This window comes from Amyelois transitella, chromosome 17 (genome assembly GCF_032362555.1).
Source record: "Amyelois transitella isolate CPQ chromosome 17, ilAmyTran1.1, whole genome shotgun sequence".
NCBI classification, from domain to species: Eukaryota; Metazoa; Arthropoda; class Insecta; order Lepidoptera; family Pyralidae; genus Amyelois; species Amyelois transitella.
In genome coordinates, this window is record NC_083520.1 from 7,757,006 (window position 1) to 7,773,827 (window position 16,822).

The 16,822-nt window shown below is 37.1% G+C and overlaps 1 protein-coding gene across 2 annotated transcripts; it reads left to right on the forward strand.

The window, feature by feature from the left end:
• The first annotated feature begins 329 nt into the window (after positions 1–329).
• LOC106134341 (DNA-directed RNA polymerase, mitochondrial) lies at positions 330–15,520 on the forward strand. 2 transcript variants are annotated; one of them, XM_013334359.2, is made up of 25 exons: positions 330–620; positions 752–856; positions 939–1,506; positions 1,718–1,846; positions 2,270–2,444; positions 3,394–3,504; positions 3,710–3,871; positions 4,294–4,458; positions 4,933–5,097; positions 5,602–5,742; positions 6,059–6,177; positions 6,558–6,732; positions 7,066–7,184; positions 7,561–7,776; positions 7,976–8,125; positions 8,386–8,577; positions 8,972–9,181; positions 9,676–9,830; positions 10,276–10,427; positions 10,838–10,997; positions 11,531–11,660; positions 12,420–12,542; positions 13,122–13,293; positions 13,741–13,832; positions 14,138–15,520. In XM_013334359.2, the coding sequence occupies exons 1-25, from the start codon at positions 473–475 to the stop codon at positions 14,262–14,264; spliced, it is 4,161 nt and encodes a 1,386-aa protein (XP_013189813.2). In that variant the 5' UTR covers positions 330–472; the 3' UTR covers positions 14,265–15,520. The 2 variants fall into 2 exon arrangements, with proteins under 2 accessions (XP_013189813.2, XP_060804841.1); XM_060948858.1 differs by having other exon boundaries at positions 330–608.
• Positions 15,521–16,822: the final 1,302 nt, after the last annotated feature.

The following is a 16,822-nucleotide window of genomic DNA, read 5'->3' on the forward strand; positions in this document are numbered from 1 at the left end:
TTTGTTAATTGCCACTTAAATTGATAATAGAAAACCGGCCAAGTGCGAGTCGGACACCCGCACTAAGATTTCCGTACCATCTTTAAAAATGCGCTTGTTGTATGGGAGCAATTTAAAGCGTCTACCTATTACGTCTACATACATACCGACAAAAACTTTAAGCAAAATAAATAAATAATTTGTGAAAATTTCAGCTTTCTAGCTATCACGGACGGACAAACAGACAACTGAGGCTTAGAAATAAAATTCCGTTCTTATCTTTTATGAACGGAACCCTGAAAAACAATATTACCCACTGTCCATGTCAAATGGATCAACTATCAAAATCAACAGCTGTCGAAAGTGTCAAATGCTCATATATTTTGGTTTTGTTCGGTTTGGAGAACGATTTTCTCACGTGGTTTTCGGGTTTTCAGTTTCATTTTCAACATATTTTGTGTTAAATATATGTTTAAGTGTCTATTAATTTATCATGCATCGACTTATATCTGCCAAGAACATATACCGTAACACCTTTCACGGCCTTTCTTTACCAGGGAGCAATTCCCTCAATAATACTCCGATTTCGGAAATACAATGTGCAGGTTGTCGAAAAATTCTCCTCACAGGTAAATCATCAGGTAGGTGATATGACAAAATATAAACAATATAAGAAACTGTTTCATGTCATAGAGCTCTTCAACATGCTTCCCTTAATATAGCCTAAAAAAGATAACCTAAAAGCTAATTGCGTAACTTTTCTGTTTTCAAGAAAATCTTGTGAGGCATCAATCTACGAGAACGGTTAGTGTGTTGAGATCATCTAGAAAAAAGACTAAACACAAAAATTATAAAAAGTATGGTGAACTCTTAGAGGGTATGTGTTTGTTTACGTTTTTTTATCAGCTTCTCTAAAATGTGAATTATGAATTGTTTAATCAAAAATGATATTCTTTCAGTTGGTAATTCAATGACTGAAACTAAGGTTTCAATAAGCAAGTTACATGCTTCACACCTTTCTAAACTGGCCTCTAGCCCTGTGTCTTTAGGTCAGCTTCATCAACTTACAAATAAACCTCTTAAAAAATTTTCACATCTTAAAGAAGTGGATCCGGAATTGCTGCAGAGTGTCAGGGATAAGATCTTGAAAAAGCCTGTTTCAACTGTTTCTAAGGAAGTAGTATTAGAAGATGACAAATGTGCCCTTGTTTATACAACTCATCAATTGAGTAGCGTAGAAAGGTTTAAAACCAAGCAATATATAGGCATGGTGAAGGATAGTTATTATAATTTTAGAAAAGCTACACTGTATGACCAGAGATTACAAGATTTAAGATATGCAATAAATGAAGGCTTGAACCAGGAGTTTGATCTTCACGAGACTAAGAATGAAGATGTCAAACCAAATAGTACTATGGGGTCCCATGAGTTGCCAAAGAGCCCACATGCAGTGTTTAGAGAACTGTTTGTAGACAACCAATTGGATAGCTATGATCAAGAGCTGTTGACACATATAACCAATATGCAGTGAGTTATTTGTATACAAATATTAAATTTACCTAACATTCAATATTTAATTTTTAATTGAGAATAACACATATTAAGGTTTCATTTTCAAGAAAAAAATATTTAATGCTATCACTATGAAATCTCAAAACTTTTCTGTACAATTGAAATTTAAGAGGTACATATTTAATAATACGTTTTTTAAATTATTTTTTTTATGTATATCTTCTAGACGACAAGGTATAGCCCATCCAGCTTTAGAAGATCTATGTGAAGATTCAATTATAAATGAAGGGGAAGCTCATGAAGACTTTGATCATGTGAATCCTGTTCCTGCAAAAACCCTTAAAATTAAGGCAGCGTAAGTTGTTTTCGTCTAAAACATAAATAACTCTTTTATTTTACAATAAATTTTATACTAAAAAAAATCCTAAAATTACTTACATAAATAATACATATGATCCATCTGGAAATTTTGATTTAGAACAAAGTCCTCATTGCTTGAGTAAAGACTTTTCAGGTTGGCAAGAGATCCCACTTAGGGATAAGCCCGCTTTTGTACTGTACTACTGTCTTATATTTGTAATGTACTTTTTTAGTGAAAAATAAAGCATTATATTACTTACTTTCTTTATCAACTTTGTTACTTAGTACTACTTGAAAAGAAAAGTCCCACATATTGTCAGTGTCTGAGGCTTAGTGTAATAATTTTTAGAAGCAAGAAACTTCTTGGTTATGCAAGTGCTAGTCACTTAAATTTAAAATGGATTACTTCTCATTTTAGAAGAGCAGCACTTAGAAAGAAAAAGAAAGCGAAACGTGACAAACGCAGAGCACTGCAGGAATTAAATATGAAGGAAGACATGAAGGATCTCGTGCGCCGCGGGAAACAGGACGCCCTTCACCAACTTCTCACTGCTCACTTGAACCTCTTATGTTCACTCAATATGGTTCATGAGGTAATTTTAATTTTTAGTTCTTATTCATTAATCACAAACCAGACAGGAATAGTTTCTTTTCTTAAAATTTCTCTTCTCCAAAATAAAAGAATCTCAAGTTTATAAGCTTATCCCTTAGTCGCCTTTAACGACAATCTAGGATTAGTTGATTACTCATTACGATCATATAATCTATACGAACAAAGGCCTGGAGAATGATGATAATACTAATAATATATATGAAACAAATAGCAATTTCAATAGGTTTAGACAAAGATTAATTTTTAACAATGAGGTCAATTTCTATCAAAACTGTACTGAAAATATTCCTAAATCAAAAGCAATAAACAAATGTTTTGTTTACAGCACAATTTATTAAAGATCTCGAAAACGTCACTTCCTAAAAATAAAAAATCTCGACCCGTAAGATAAGTGACCCACATAAACTTATTTATCAGTAACTAATACTTTTTATTTAGGTTCTGATTATGATAAAAGAGGTGAATGACTATAAATTTTGGGCGGATTTCTTGATGACACATTGATTTCATTTATTGTTTTTTGTTTTAACGAATTTCTAACTATATATCAAAGTGCCCTATCTTTTTCTCTTCTTGGCGTGTTCCAAGTTGCAATATCCCCTTTGCTTTGGGAGCCTGGGGTCCACTTATTATCCTATGTACTCCTGAATAGATCATTCTATCTCTGTGTCAAAAGACTGACTCTGTGGCGGTATTTCACTTTCTTGTAGATGATATGAATCTCTAGATAATCTAGAGAAGGAGATGCGGATATATGAACTATTAAGAATAAAATTCGTCATCTTCATCTGAAGACTTCTTCACAATTAAGCTGCCCTTACGCTGACATTTTTTACGAGGAGCCTTATGCTAGTAACATTACAACAACTTCACACATATACATATACAATTTAATAAAAGATTCCTTATTACGCTATGTGCAATTCCAGGGTCGCCAAATCCTCCATTACTACCGACAAAAGAGTTGTAGGACACCAGACATCGGGAAAATATCTGATGTCAAAATATACAACACTCTCTTACATGGATATGCATTGTTGGTAAGTTTAAGTTGTTGTACTTTAGTTAGAATTCCTTATTCTTTACTTTTTTGATTTATTAATAGTTATTTGCTCTTGATTTTGCCCATAACATATAAGTTATAAAATATTTTCTGCAAATTAGTCATTTATTTATTATTACTGCATTTGAGTCTTACAATTTCAACGAAATATGAAACATTCATAATGTTTTTTTTATTTTCAGGGTCAAATAGAAAATGTCAAAGAACTTCTTATGACCATGTCCGAGGATGGCATTGAACCAAACGCACAAACTTACGCCGCCGTTTTTGAGAGCATAGAGAGGTGTGAAAGAGATGACAAACTGACTTTACTTAATTTTTTTAACAAATCCATGGAAGAAAAGGTAAAAGATATTTTTATATTTTCATTAATACAATCCACATAATTGGAGGCACGAGAGAAAGAAAGATCAATAAAGTTTTTAATAGTTGTAAGTTCCCACAGAAACATTTGTGTCAAATGAACCAATTGTGTTAAAATAAATCAATAAAATTACCCTTATGTGTGAAAATCAGGATCTCCTAACGGCCAGGATTCTTTGCTTACGTCAATCAGTCGATTTAAGAATATATTAGTTTCATTAGTTAAATTTTAATTTCCTAAGGTTTAGTTTAAAAAAATATTAAGTAAAAATATTAATTAAAAAATATTATGTATTTTAATTCATGTCCATTTATTAAATCTTCCAACAACCTCCTATAGCATCAGTAATTATCAAAATAACATTCTAAGACTATTTCCTTCTACTTAGACTGTCTGTTTCAGGGTATTAATCTAAATGACTTGATGGACAAGACAAAGTTTCTCAATGACCAAAGAGCAGTGGTGCTGAAGGCAATAAGGCGCATTCAGCCGGGATTCGAACCTGTGTACACGCCTCCTGTACTAGACTATGATTGCAGACTGTTAGATGATCTCACTCTCGACAAGGTATGGTATTTTAAACATCAATGTGGACTTGAGAGAAAAAATAATGGCTTTATTTTTATATAAATAACTAGTTCTTCACCGGTAGTACATACATAGCTTATTAAACCTGTGTGTTTCCCTCTATGTATAACGGTGAAAGTTTTTTCACAATCAGTTCATAACATCAGAAGATTAGCCTTTGCAAAAAACTTATATTTATGAATTTTATGTACATCTTTATAATATTAAAATTGATGTGTTCAATTGGCATGGACTTTTTTAATCGATTAAGAATTCACTTTTATTTAGTATGGGGTGGTAGTATCTGTTACTTATAAATTATAATTTTCACTTCCTAAATCTATGTATCAGATTGTCATTTCTAATAATTAATAGTTAATCAATATTTTTTTTTATTTTGAATATGTATTAAATGCGACACCACTTTTCAGGAAATAATTACGATTTTTGATTGATGCTATTTTTTTATGCTAGGTGGAAGGCAGACTCGGTCTTCTGAAATCTCCCGCGGAAGGAGTGGTCACATTGGACGAGATCCATGGTTTGGGTAAATTGCAACTCGACACGGAAATCAAAGGAGAAATTGAAGTAGAAAACATTGACGTCAAGGATGAGTCTTCGCCTCACGTCAAATTCTGTGTAAGTAGGACAAAAGGGAATAGCATGGGAATGTTGTAAAAGATTAGTGTCATAGTGACAGGAATAGAAAAGGACATGCTTCAACGCTTGGAGAATGAATGAAAGAAAGTTTAAATAGAAACGTTAGAAGAACCAAGTAATTTTCAATCTGATCAATGTATGTTACATTGATCAAATTAAAAATTTCTTGTATTATATCAGCCCCCTTCTTCAAAATGATAGCACTCTAAAACCAATAAAAAACATTAAAAAAAAAACCTCTTGTGGCAAAATGCCGGGAACAGCACGACAGTAATCAGCTGATGTGATCTGATTCTCTTTGACCCACTCTGTCAAAGATAACGAAGGAGAGATTATTATGGGACTTATAAGATACTAACAAAAAGGTTACCTTTTTCTAAATTTCTTGTAAACTTATTTGTGGTCAGTAAAAAGTATATCGTACGTGGGGTTGGCATAGTGTGGTAGTTTATTCCAATAAATTAACATCATTTTCTATTTCAGAGGGAAAAATGGAATGAGACAGAAAGTGAATGGCGGGTGGCGATCCGAGAGGCTTTCGTGCGAAACCTTGGCACCTTGAAGTCTCAGAGTGTGGCTTCTCAATCCGCCATCACGCTGTACCCTTATCTCAGGGTGTTAGAGGTCAGTATTGTTTGCTTCTATAATCAATAGAAAGGAGTCAGTACAGTTGACTTAATATATTACTTGTACATCTATGTGCAGTCGCTTACAGCAAAACATGCCCCTGTGTTTACCTCTGTTCATACAAACCAAAATGCCTAAACCATACAGCGTCAAATATTTCTGTCACCAGTAAAGCCAGTACTGCATTGAATATTTTGACACACATCTAATAGCAAAGTAACTAGAACAGTATTAGGCATTTAAACCCATTCCTTTTAGAGTAAGTGATTGTGTCCCTCTTCAGTGATGATTTATAGTGTTAAAATATTTGCAGGTGGATCAATTCGTAGAACTGATAATGGGAGAGATCAGGAAGCTGGTGGACGGCAGCGAGACCTACAGCCCTACTCTCAAGCTGTTGCAGAGGGACCTGGGCACGCAAGTCTATCAAAAGTAAGTGTTATTGCAAAAAATTTCGTTTAAACCTTCCTTTTGCCTGTGTGACTTTTTTCAATGCTGTAGAAATGTGAAAGAACTCTTTACTTTTCTAGGAGCTTATATGACATAATTCAGATTTATATGTACATCACATAGCTATATATGTCGTCTTGGCGTTTGACCTAGTTTCGTATTATAAACGTGATCCAGAAGAAGTTGATTTAGGTAATCCTGTCCGCAACACAACCCCTCATTACGTTGCTTTTTTTAAAATAAAGATTAAATTTTATTTACATTATTTTTAATTTAAGGTGTGATTACGAAGTAATCAGAACATTTATCGCAGCTATCACTTAAAATATGATTTTATTATTTTAAAATGTAACCTCCACCAGGTATCAAATAGAGCAATACCGTCGTAACGGGGTCTTGGCCAAAATGAAGCAATTATACGCCAAATACAGTGAATGGTATATAACCAGAAATCCAGTAGATGACAAAGGCGTGCCGTACAACTGCCGGCAGGCGTGGCAGGTGCTCGCGCATACCTACAGAGATGGCGCCTCTATCGTAAGTTGTTATTTCATAATAGACTAATAACTAACTAACTAATTAAATCCTTTAGATATTTGTCGGAATAAATAAACTGTAAGTACGTTTGGTCGCGTTTTACGTTGATACCAGCAGCTCCGCCCGCGATAAACTTTCCTTTTTCTCCGTTCCCTTGGAAAATTCCAGATAGCATTATGCTGCTACTCCTGCCCCCGTAGAATGCACGCGCGACGCGTGTTTTTATCTCGTGAAATGGAAAATTTGCTAAATTTTGTCTAGAAGTTTTAAGAATTTATTCATTTCAACAATAATACAATTTTTTTTATATTAGTATGGATATTTGTATTTTAGGATATGGAAGAAGCGCCGTGGCCCCTAGAAATGAAGCAGAACGTCGGTAAATTCCTGTACAACATCATCATCAATGATGTGAAGATAGACGTCAACATGTTCAAACCGAAGGCTAAACAGTGAGTTACTTTTATCTTTCTTCGTGTTTTGTTTCATTTCTTTCTTCCCTGGCTTTAGTTCCGGTTGCATCCTCACTACTCTGGAAGAGGAGCCCTTTTATTATCATGGATGAGTCAGGTTTTTACACGGAGCGATTTCCATCTGACCTCCGCAACCTTTGCAAGTAAAACTAGTTGATTAAATGTGCAGCTTTTCTCACGATGTTTTTCCTCACCGTAAAAGGCATAGTTAAGTATTCAAATTAATGTATATAACATCGAAAATAGTCATTGGTACATGGCTGAGGTGGGATTAGAACCTGTGCCTTTCTGCGCATCACGCATCTTAAGCCGCGTGTACAGTGCAGTATCCATTAGCCCGGCCCGTGGTCCCCAGGAAGAAGCTGCCGGGCGTGTACAAGGTGCACCGGCCGTGGGGCCGGCTGGTGCGGCTGGAGCTGAAGCCGCACCCCGCGCTGAGCCGCGCGTGGGCGGGCGCGGCGCTGCGGACGCTGCGCGTGCGCGCCGCCACCGCGCCCGCGCGCGCGCCGCCGCGGCCCTGGGCGCGCCCCGCCGCGGGGGCCTATCTGCTCACACACACGCCGCTCATCAGGTACGCTCTCATGCCGCCACGCCACTATATTTAATTAGTTTCATTAAAAGTGCAGAGTCTAAGGATTTATATTGTTTGTGTATTTGTAAAACGACATTATAACAATGAAGACTTTTTGTTTAATTTTGCTCTCATCGTGAATTTAGGATATAGTCGATCAAAGTAAAACCAACTAATAATCATAATTCTCCATTGGCAGGATGCCAATGAACATAATGAGTCAATGGAGGCGGCTGGAAGAAGCGCCGCCCGGAGCCCTATACCCGGTTCTGGACAGCCTCAACCAACTGTCCGAAGTGCCGTGGGTCATCAACCAGCCCATACTGGATCTACAGCTGCAGATCTTCAGGTAAATTTCCAGGTCTTGTGTTGTAAAAACTAAGTGTGATCCACATGGGCTAGCAACCTGTCGCTATCTAAATCTCAATTCCATCATTAATCCATTCAGTTGAATGTGGCTTTTGTGGCCTCAATGTGGTTCAGTCTTATCAAAACCCTTGGCTCCGTTTACCATCTAAGGGATAACGACCTGATAAATTCATATGTATAAATTTTTTTTAATCAAAACCAAATTTACCTTTAATACTATATTCTATAACATTTTAAAAGGTCGGGCGGCAACAAAAAGTTAGACATTCCGCCGCCGTCGTCGGCTTTGGACGCGTCGCAGTTCACCGCGGGCAAGCCACAGGACGCCGCCGCGGCCTTTAAGCGCCGCGTGGCAATGAATCGTGCGCGCGCCGAAATGCACTCGCTGTGGTGCGATATGTTGTACAAACTGTCGCTTGCGAACCATTTCAGGTAAATTGAATTGAATTGAATTTTTTTTGTCGAATTATTTAAAAAAACGAAGATTATTATTTATATATATTTGTATAATCATAAGAACTGGATAATGAACATTAAATGCATCGTTGTGAGAAAAGCAAATTGAACATAATATGACACAATAGCATAAGACGAACATGATACACGTCTCAACATGTTGCATGTAACAAACCCACAGTATTACTTCCCGATGGAATTAATTTTGTTTGAATTTCGAACTAGATCTGTACCCAAAGAAGGTTTTACATATTAATTTCGAATTCAATCCGTTCGAAATACAAATTAAGCTTACTGGCGCGTATTACCTTTTTTTATTATAATGCGCTTAGTTCTCGACTAGGTATTGACAGTATTTTATCTACAACAGAGACCGCGTGTTCTGGCTGCCGCACAACATGGACTTCCGCGGGCGCGTGTACGCGTGCCCGCCGCACGTGTCGGCGCTGGGCGCGGACTCCGCGCGGGCGCTGCTGCAGTTCGCCAGGAGGGAGCGGCTGGGCCCCGGCGGGCTCCGGTGGCTGAAGCTGCACGCGGTCAACCTCACCGGCACTATGAAGAAGAGCACCGTTGATGAAAGGTGAATGACACAGTTTTTATTATGTGTATCCAAGTAACTTATACTTCTTATATTATGAAAGTGAAACTTTATTAATATAGTTAATTAGCAGTGGTAAAACAAAGGCTGCTTTTTGCTGAATAACTCCACGGAAACTGGCTCACGGGAATGTAGTTTCTGTGTTAAATTTTCATCCTGTAAAAAGATAAAGTCGTCTAGTGAACCCCAAACCGCTGAGCTTGCATTAAGAGTGTTATGTATGTGGATGAAACTAAATGCTAATGCAGGGATCGCGGCAAGTTGAAAGATTGTAGTCTCTGCCTATCGCTCTGCTCTGGGAAAAAGGCGTGATTTTACATACATAAAATCTCTCTCTCTCTCTTTCCTAAAGTGGTAGGAAAAAGCATGAAAAAAGAACTTGAAAGATAAATAACGTTTTCGAATTTATTCGTACCAATATTTAATTTTTTTTTTCGAATTAGTAGTTCGCGAATAATTTAGAGTTGAATTTACAGACTCGCATATGCTGAAAGTATAATGGAGAAGATTCTAGACTCGGCTGATAACCCGCTGGACGGCGAGGGCTGGTGGCAGCAGTCCGAGGAGCCGTGGCAGACGCTCGCGTGCTGCAAGGAGATCGCGAACGCTGTCAGATCGCCTAATGCCGAAGGTAAATATGATGGAGAAGATTCTAGATTACGAACATTAAACGCATCGGTGTGAGAAAAGCAAAGTGAAAAAAATATGAAACAATAGCTTGAGACGACCATAATATTCATCCCAACATGTTGCATTACGATAAACCCACAGTGTTGCTTCACGATGGAATAGATTTTTTTTAAATTTCGAACTAAATCTGAACCCAAGAAGGTAAATATGATGGAGAAGATTCTAGATTAAATCTATATGACTTAATGATGGAAATGATTGGAATTGTAGTAAAAGGTTTTAGCGTTCCCTTAGTCGCTTTTTACAACATCCATGAAACAGAAAAGGATGGAGATGGTCCTATTCTAAAATGCTGGTAACCGCACAACCTCAAGAGTACGGCAAATATCTTTATTTCCTCGCGATCGTGACAAACAACATCGTCTAAACTAGAAACGTTGTTCCAGAATACATGTGCGGCTTCCCCGTGCACCAGGACGGGTCGTGCAACGGGCTGCAGCACTACGCGGCGCTGGGCGGGGACGGCGCGGGCGCCGCCGCCGTCAACCTGGCGCCCGCCGCGCGCCCCGGGGACGTCTACAGCGCCGTCGCCGCGCTGGTCAGTGCGGCTGCGCTCCGTTCCGTTCATTTCTCTCTCTTTCTCTCTCTCTTTCTCTCTCTCTCTCTCTCTCTCTTTCTCTCTCTCTTTCTCTCTCTCTCTTTCGCTCTCTCTTTTTCTCTCTCTCTTTTTCTCTCTCTCTCTTTTTCTCTCTCTCTTTCTCTCTCTTTCTCTCTCTTTTTCTCTCTCTCATCTGTTGGTGTCTGACCTGAAAGTAATTGAGTTGATTACACGAAGCAATCGTCGGAGCCGCGGTTTCAGAGGCATAATAAACAGGCTTTGTGGAAGAAATTTCCTTTATGCGAATTATATCTAAAACTTAGCTTTTGTTGATATTTCGTTCATTTACATTCAATTATACCTCCCTCAATTTGGCTTCACACTAAAAAATATATTTCCTCATTCCGCAGGTAGAAGAAATGCGCAAACGAGACGCCGCTGCCGGAGTTCAACCCGCGATTATATTGGAGAATTTCGTGCGACGCAAGGTGATCAAACAGACCGTGATGACTACGGTATATGGCGTCACCAGGTTCGGGGCCCGGCTACAGATTGCTAAACAGCTCAAAGGTAAATTATAGGTGTTTGTAAAGGAGTATTGTGTTTGTCGTTTAATACATATTTGTAAAGGAGATGCCGCAGCTGACATTCAATCCGGCATTATATTAGAGAAATTCGTGTGACCAAACAGACCGTAATGACTACAGTGTATATAGTGACTAGGTTCGGGGCCCGGCTACAAATTACGAAGCAACTCAAAGGTAAATTATAAAAGTATTGAGAATAAGAATAACTGGTAAGGCAGACTTAATGATACTTACAAACAGTGTAAGTTCTTGATCTACTACTAACGTGAACCATTTAACGGGTCATGATAGGCTTTAGTTAGACATTAGTAGACAGCCATAAAGAATATTTTCGATTGCATAAGAATTAAACCCCATTGTTTACTTTAAAATGTATGGTGATTTTGGCATGCTTTGAATGTTGTATCCTTATGAGATAAAATATATAATTTGCAACCCTTTGTAACTATAGGAAGTTGTCGTGTTATTGTGCAGATATTGAATGAAAAATAATCGCGTCGTATTTTTATTCAACAGATATCGATGAATTCCCGAAGGAGCACGTCTGGTCTTGTTCCCAATACTTGACCACCAAGACCTTCGACAGCCTTCAGGAGATGTTCACCTCCACTAAACTTATACAAGACTGGTTCACCGACTGCGCCAAGTGAGTACAGTTTGCAGGCAAATGATGACTGCTGTATGGTATGACTCAATTGTTGAAACTGATATATATATTTTTTAATTTATTGCACAAGTGTAATTATATGTTGCTTTATATATTTGGAGAAAAAGACAGGTACTGAAGAGACAGGTAACTGAAAAGGTTCCACATCATTATTTATAAATTTATATATAAATACTACTGGTATTAAACGCGCACTTAACGTACCTTTTTTATAATATAAAACTGGGGATTCTTCTTTTAGGCGACGAGATAGCAGCCTGTCGTTATTTAAATCTTAATTCCATCATTAAAACATACAACTGAACTGTATAGCTTAGCTTTGTCTAATAAATTGGTTATTAATATTTATGTGTACGTATGTTAGTCAATAATTAACGGAATATGACAAAATGCAATAAATAACAACCTAACAGGGTTAAAAGCGCGAAGATACCCATTCTCGCAGGGTTGACGGCCTCTGTGGCGCAGCGGTAGTGCTCTTGTCTGTGAAATCGGAGGTCCCGGGTTCAAATCTTGGCCTGGGCATGATAAGAAACGAACTTTCTCTGATTGGCCTGGGTCTTGGATGTTTATCTATATAAGTATTTATTATTGTAAAATATAGTATCGTTGAGTTAGTATCTCGTAACACAAGTTTTGAACTTACTACGAGGCTAAGTCAATCTGTGTAATTCGTCCCGTATACATATATATATTTATAATTCCGTGCGTCGTAACAATAGCGTATAACATTTGCAGAGTGATATCGGGAGTGTGCGGCGAGAGCGTGGAGTGGGTGACGCCGCTGGGGCTGCCCGTGGTGCAGCCCTACCACCGCCGCGCCGCGCCCGACGCCGCGCACGCGCCGCTCGATCTGCTGCAGTATGTATTGCTATATATTTCACTGGATACTTATAATCTTTACGATGATTCATTAGACGGATTCGCTTGGCGTAACGTCTTGACTTACTCAAGAAAAGATGATGATCAAAGCCCATATTCCGGGCTCCTCTTCAGAGAGGTGATGATGATGCATCTGTGACTAACACCAGCAAATTGTAGATATATATGTTATATTTTATGTAAAACACTCCTGACACCCTTTTTATTGTGTCTCCTCCCTCAGTTCTGTTAGAAAGGATTTCTCAAAAAATAAACGGCATTTATTCACAAAAAACTCTTATATATATCGTTGTTATTGTCTGCGTATCTACCTAAAGTATGAAGAAGGTCAGCTTAAAATAGAGATAAGTGGAAAGCGATGGGGAGGCCCATGTCAATGGACATCCTGACCAACAACTGTTTTCTGATGCATGAAGAACACACACTTCATACCAAATCAGCTTATTCTGAATAATTAACTAATAATTTGCCAAGCCAGCGAATAAAGGCTATTATTATTATTATTACCTTCATATGTACATATATGACTTAGTAAATAAATATAATGTGCACTCGCAGACGGCCTTGCACGATGAAGCAACGCAACGCTTTCCCGCCGAACTTCATCCACTCGCTGGACTCGTCGCACATGATGCTGACGGGGCTGGCGTGCGCCGCCGCGGGGCTCACCTTCGTCTCCGTGCACGACTGCTTCTGGACGCACCCGCGTAATGTCGACCGCATGAACAAGGTAGACAATTCTAAATTCAAAATTTTTAATCATTATTATAGGATACTTCATGTCTCTTAATAATTGTCAAAACGTGTGGTTTCACAACGTTGGTTGACGTAGAGAGAATAAAGCGTCTTTTTGGAGACAAATTTTACCTACACTTTTTCCCGGATAAAAGGAGACTTCATATTTCCGCTTGTCACAATCCTCGCGTAGGTACATTTGCTTGTATAATTATGCTCCATCAATCGTTACATACAAGCTTAAGTTTAAGAAGTTTCATTAGAATGATCTTGATTTGATGAAGTTATGTTAGGCTTACTTACCTTTCCATTGGTCTTCTGGTCTTGAATTTGAGAAAATGATCTCTTATTTTATAATTATCGTTGTGCTTTTTAGCCTTTTTAAAATATTAGGAATCATAGATATTTAAGAATTTAAACATTTATGTTATTCCGCTCACAGATATGCCGCGAACAATTCGTCGCTCTGCACTCACAGCCGATCTTAGAGAACTTGTCAGAATTCCTAGTGAACAGATACAGTTATAACGAAAGGTAAGGACTTAATTGTTTGCTTAAGTTTATATGTATATCTATTAAAATTTCAGATCATTCTCTACTTTTAGGTACCACCGTAGATATAGAATTTAGACAATAGAAATCCCTTATTTAACTTGAAGTACTAATGAGGTATCGTATTGCATTATGATAATTGTTGCCCTGGTTTAATATGCTTCTAGACACCTCTTATGACATTCATGGCAAACTTGGACTAGATGAATGTGTTAATCCTTCAGTCGCCTTTAACATCATCCAAAGATGGAAGGAAGAAAATTAACCTTGGCAATATTTTTTTGTAGCGAGGTCATGGACAACACCGCGGGGGCGGCGAACAAGCGGCGGGTCAACGCCCTCCTGAAGCAAGTGCCCAGCAAAGGGAACTTTGATCTCACCAGCGTGCTCAAGTCAGTCTACTTCTTCAGTTAGAGCCATAAACAAAGCAGTTTTGATATGAGTGCGCATTCCATAGAGAACTGTGAGCTATTTACATACTGTACGTAATACTTAACATAGGTACATGATTTCAGATGAATTTTTAATTACTATGCATAGTATATTAAAACTTGTACGTCTATGTTAATCATTTTCCTATATTTTGACTTTTCTGACAAAATATTTTTTTTAACCGTACCCTCTTTCTTATTAGACATCGAGCAAAATGCGCACTCTCTTTATTAGGGACTCTAAGGTTTGATACAATATGTCCGATCACAAGTAGGTATTAATGGCCCGCCTTCTAGTTTTGATACGTTCCTTTTGTATTCAGACTTATGTATGTACGTGTATGTAAAAGGAAGGGAGGGTTTGCGTGTCGATATTGATAAAAGTTTTTTAATGTTGGGGATAAAATTTAAAATATAAACTAAAGTTTTCAAAAATATTTAATTAATCAGTTTATGGATCATGAATTATTGTTAATTTTATTTATATTATGCTTATATATATTTAGATTATGCTTTTAAATCGAATGAAAGGCTTGACACGCAACCCAAATTTGATAGACTGATGTAACTATATGATTTAGTTGGATAATTAGATTTTGTAAAAATGGCCACTGCCAATAAATGTACGTACATAGAATGTACAAATCTGTTTTGCCATGTTTTTACTTTGCTTTGTCTTCGATTAGAATGGTATTTAGATTTACTATTGTTTTGCAGCATTTTTTATATTGATAGCGCTTTATTTCGTATTTTGTGGGCTTTACTTCTCAAGGACGGCGGTAGCTATTGAAACAAATTCGTGGTCTCATTGCCATCAAAATATCAACCTTGTGTCAGTATCAAGGTTCAATACAACTATAATAACTTCCGCTATGCTAGCCTTGAGGCGAATGGTACCATTGTCAAAATAAATAGAGTTTATTCAAAATAGCGCAAATTCATTTGTCATCGACTTATGTTTGTTTTTGTATAAACTTTGTACTGATGTTAGAGATAAATCGATTTTTATGATTGCTTGAGCCTTAAAACTTAGAATTGTACTATTATTTCCACATTTATATCTGACAACTACTTAGAACTTTTTTGTTAAGATATCTATACTGTCTAATGTATTTTAATTATAGTAACATTTTGGAACGTGTCTTGAACAAATTGTTAGCCACCAAAGCTGCCACTCCGCGTATGTAGTGCAATACAACAGTCTGTGATTTGTAGTTAACAATAAACTAAGATGAATTATATTGTCGTTTCAATGTCAAAACTACCCACATACTGGTAGAAATTATTTCACCCATTTTTTAAACTTGTTTCAAAATGAAGCTGTAAGGGTAAGTATGAATCTGAAACTTTAATTTTAACCATAACAGCTAAGAATTATAAAAGACGTGACTACCTCTGACTCAGTAGTAGTATGACAAAATAATGTCTGTGGTTCTATGTAAGAATAAATCTGTGCAGTGCTTATTAATTGATACTCATTGGACCACGCCAATTAATACGAGTAAGTATAGTAAAATTATCTTAACCTTTTTTTAAATAGATCAACTGTTAATGCTAAGTAATGTGCAATACATGTTTTACCAAAACTTAGGTGTAAAATAAAACTACTTCATAAAAATCTTTCATTTATTTCGGGTACAAAAAGGTTAATGTTTCAAAGTTTTAACAACATCTGTCTACTTCTACGTCTTCTGACGAATTCAATAGCGGTGACAATGCATGCTACAAAGTTGTTTTTTTATCGTGGGGATCTATTCACGAAATTTGAGAAGGCATGTTTGATTAACTCCCTCTTTCTGTATCTTCTGTTATTCGAAATGATAGAAAGAATAGGACCACTCCATCTCTTTCCCATGGATGTCGTAAAAATCGACTAAGGGATAGGCTTACAAACACGGGATTCTTTTTTAGGCGATAGACTAGTAAATGCGTAAGTAGGCTAGTAACCTGTCACTATTTGAATCTCAATTCTATCATTAAGCCAAATAGCTGAACGTGGCCATTCGTTGGTTCTGTCTAACCCGCAAGGGATATAGACGTGACCATATGTATGTATATATGTAGAAAGAGACAGAAAATCATCTGCCTTGTCAACGTTTATGATAAGGGGGTTGAACAGTAGGTACATCTTAATTGTTTTATTAGTGAACACATTTAAGAACAGGTCTATATGTATAGGTAATGAAGATTTGGCGTGCGAGCAGTCTACACTTAACGTCTAATGGTCGCGTTAAACATGATCTGTGCAATGTTTATGATTTTTTTAATGAAATCTTCAAACTTATCCTACACTCGCTAACATCTTTCTAATGCGAACCAAATGCCACAAACTTTTCATTATGTTAGCAGTAACGTGCATGTCATACAGATATATATACGTACCCTGTTATTTAGTAATAATGTAGTTCAACTTGGGTCTTACTTCCTCCTTCAAAATTTTTTTTCTCAAATCGTAACAGAAGAAGCTTTTTATATTATTCAGTTTTCAATCATAATTTTGCTACTCTCTAAAATATACTTGCACGTCACTTACCTGGGGCA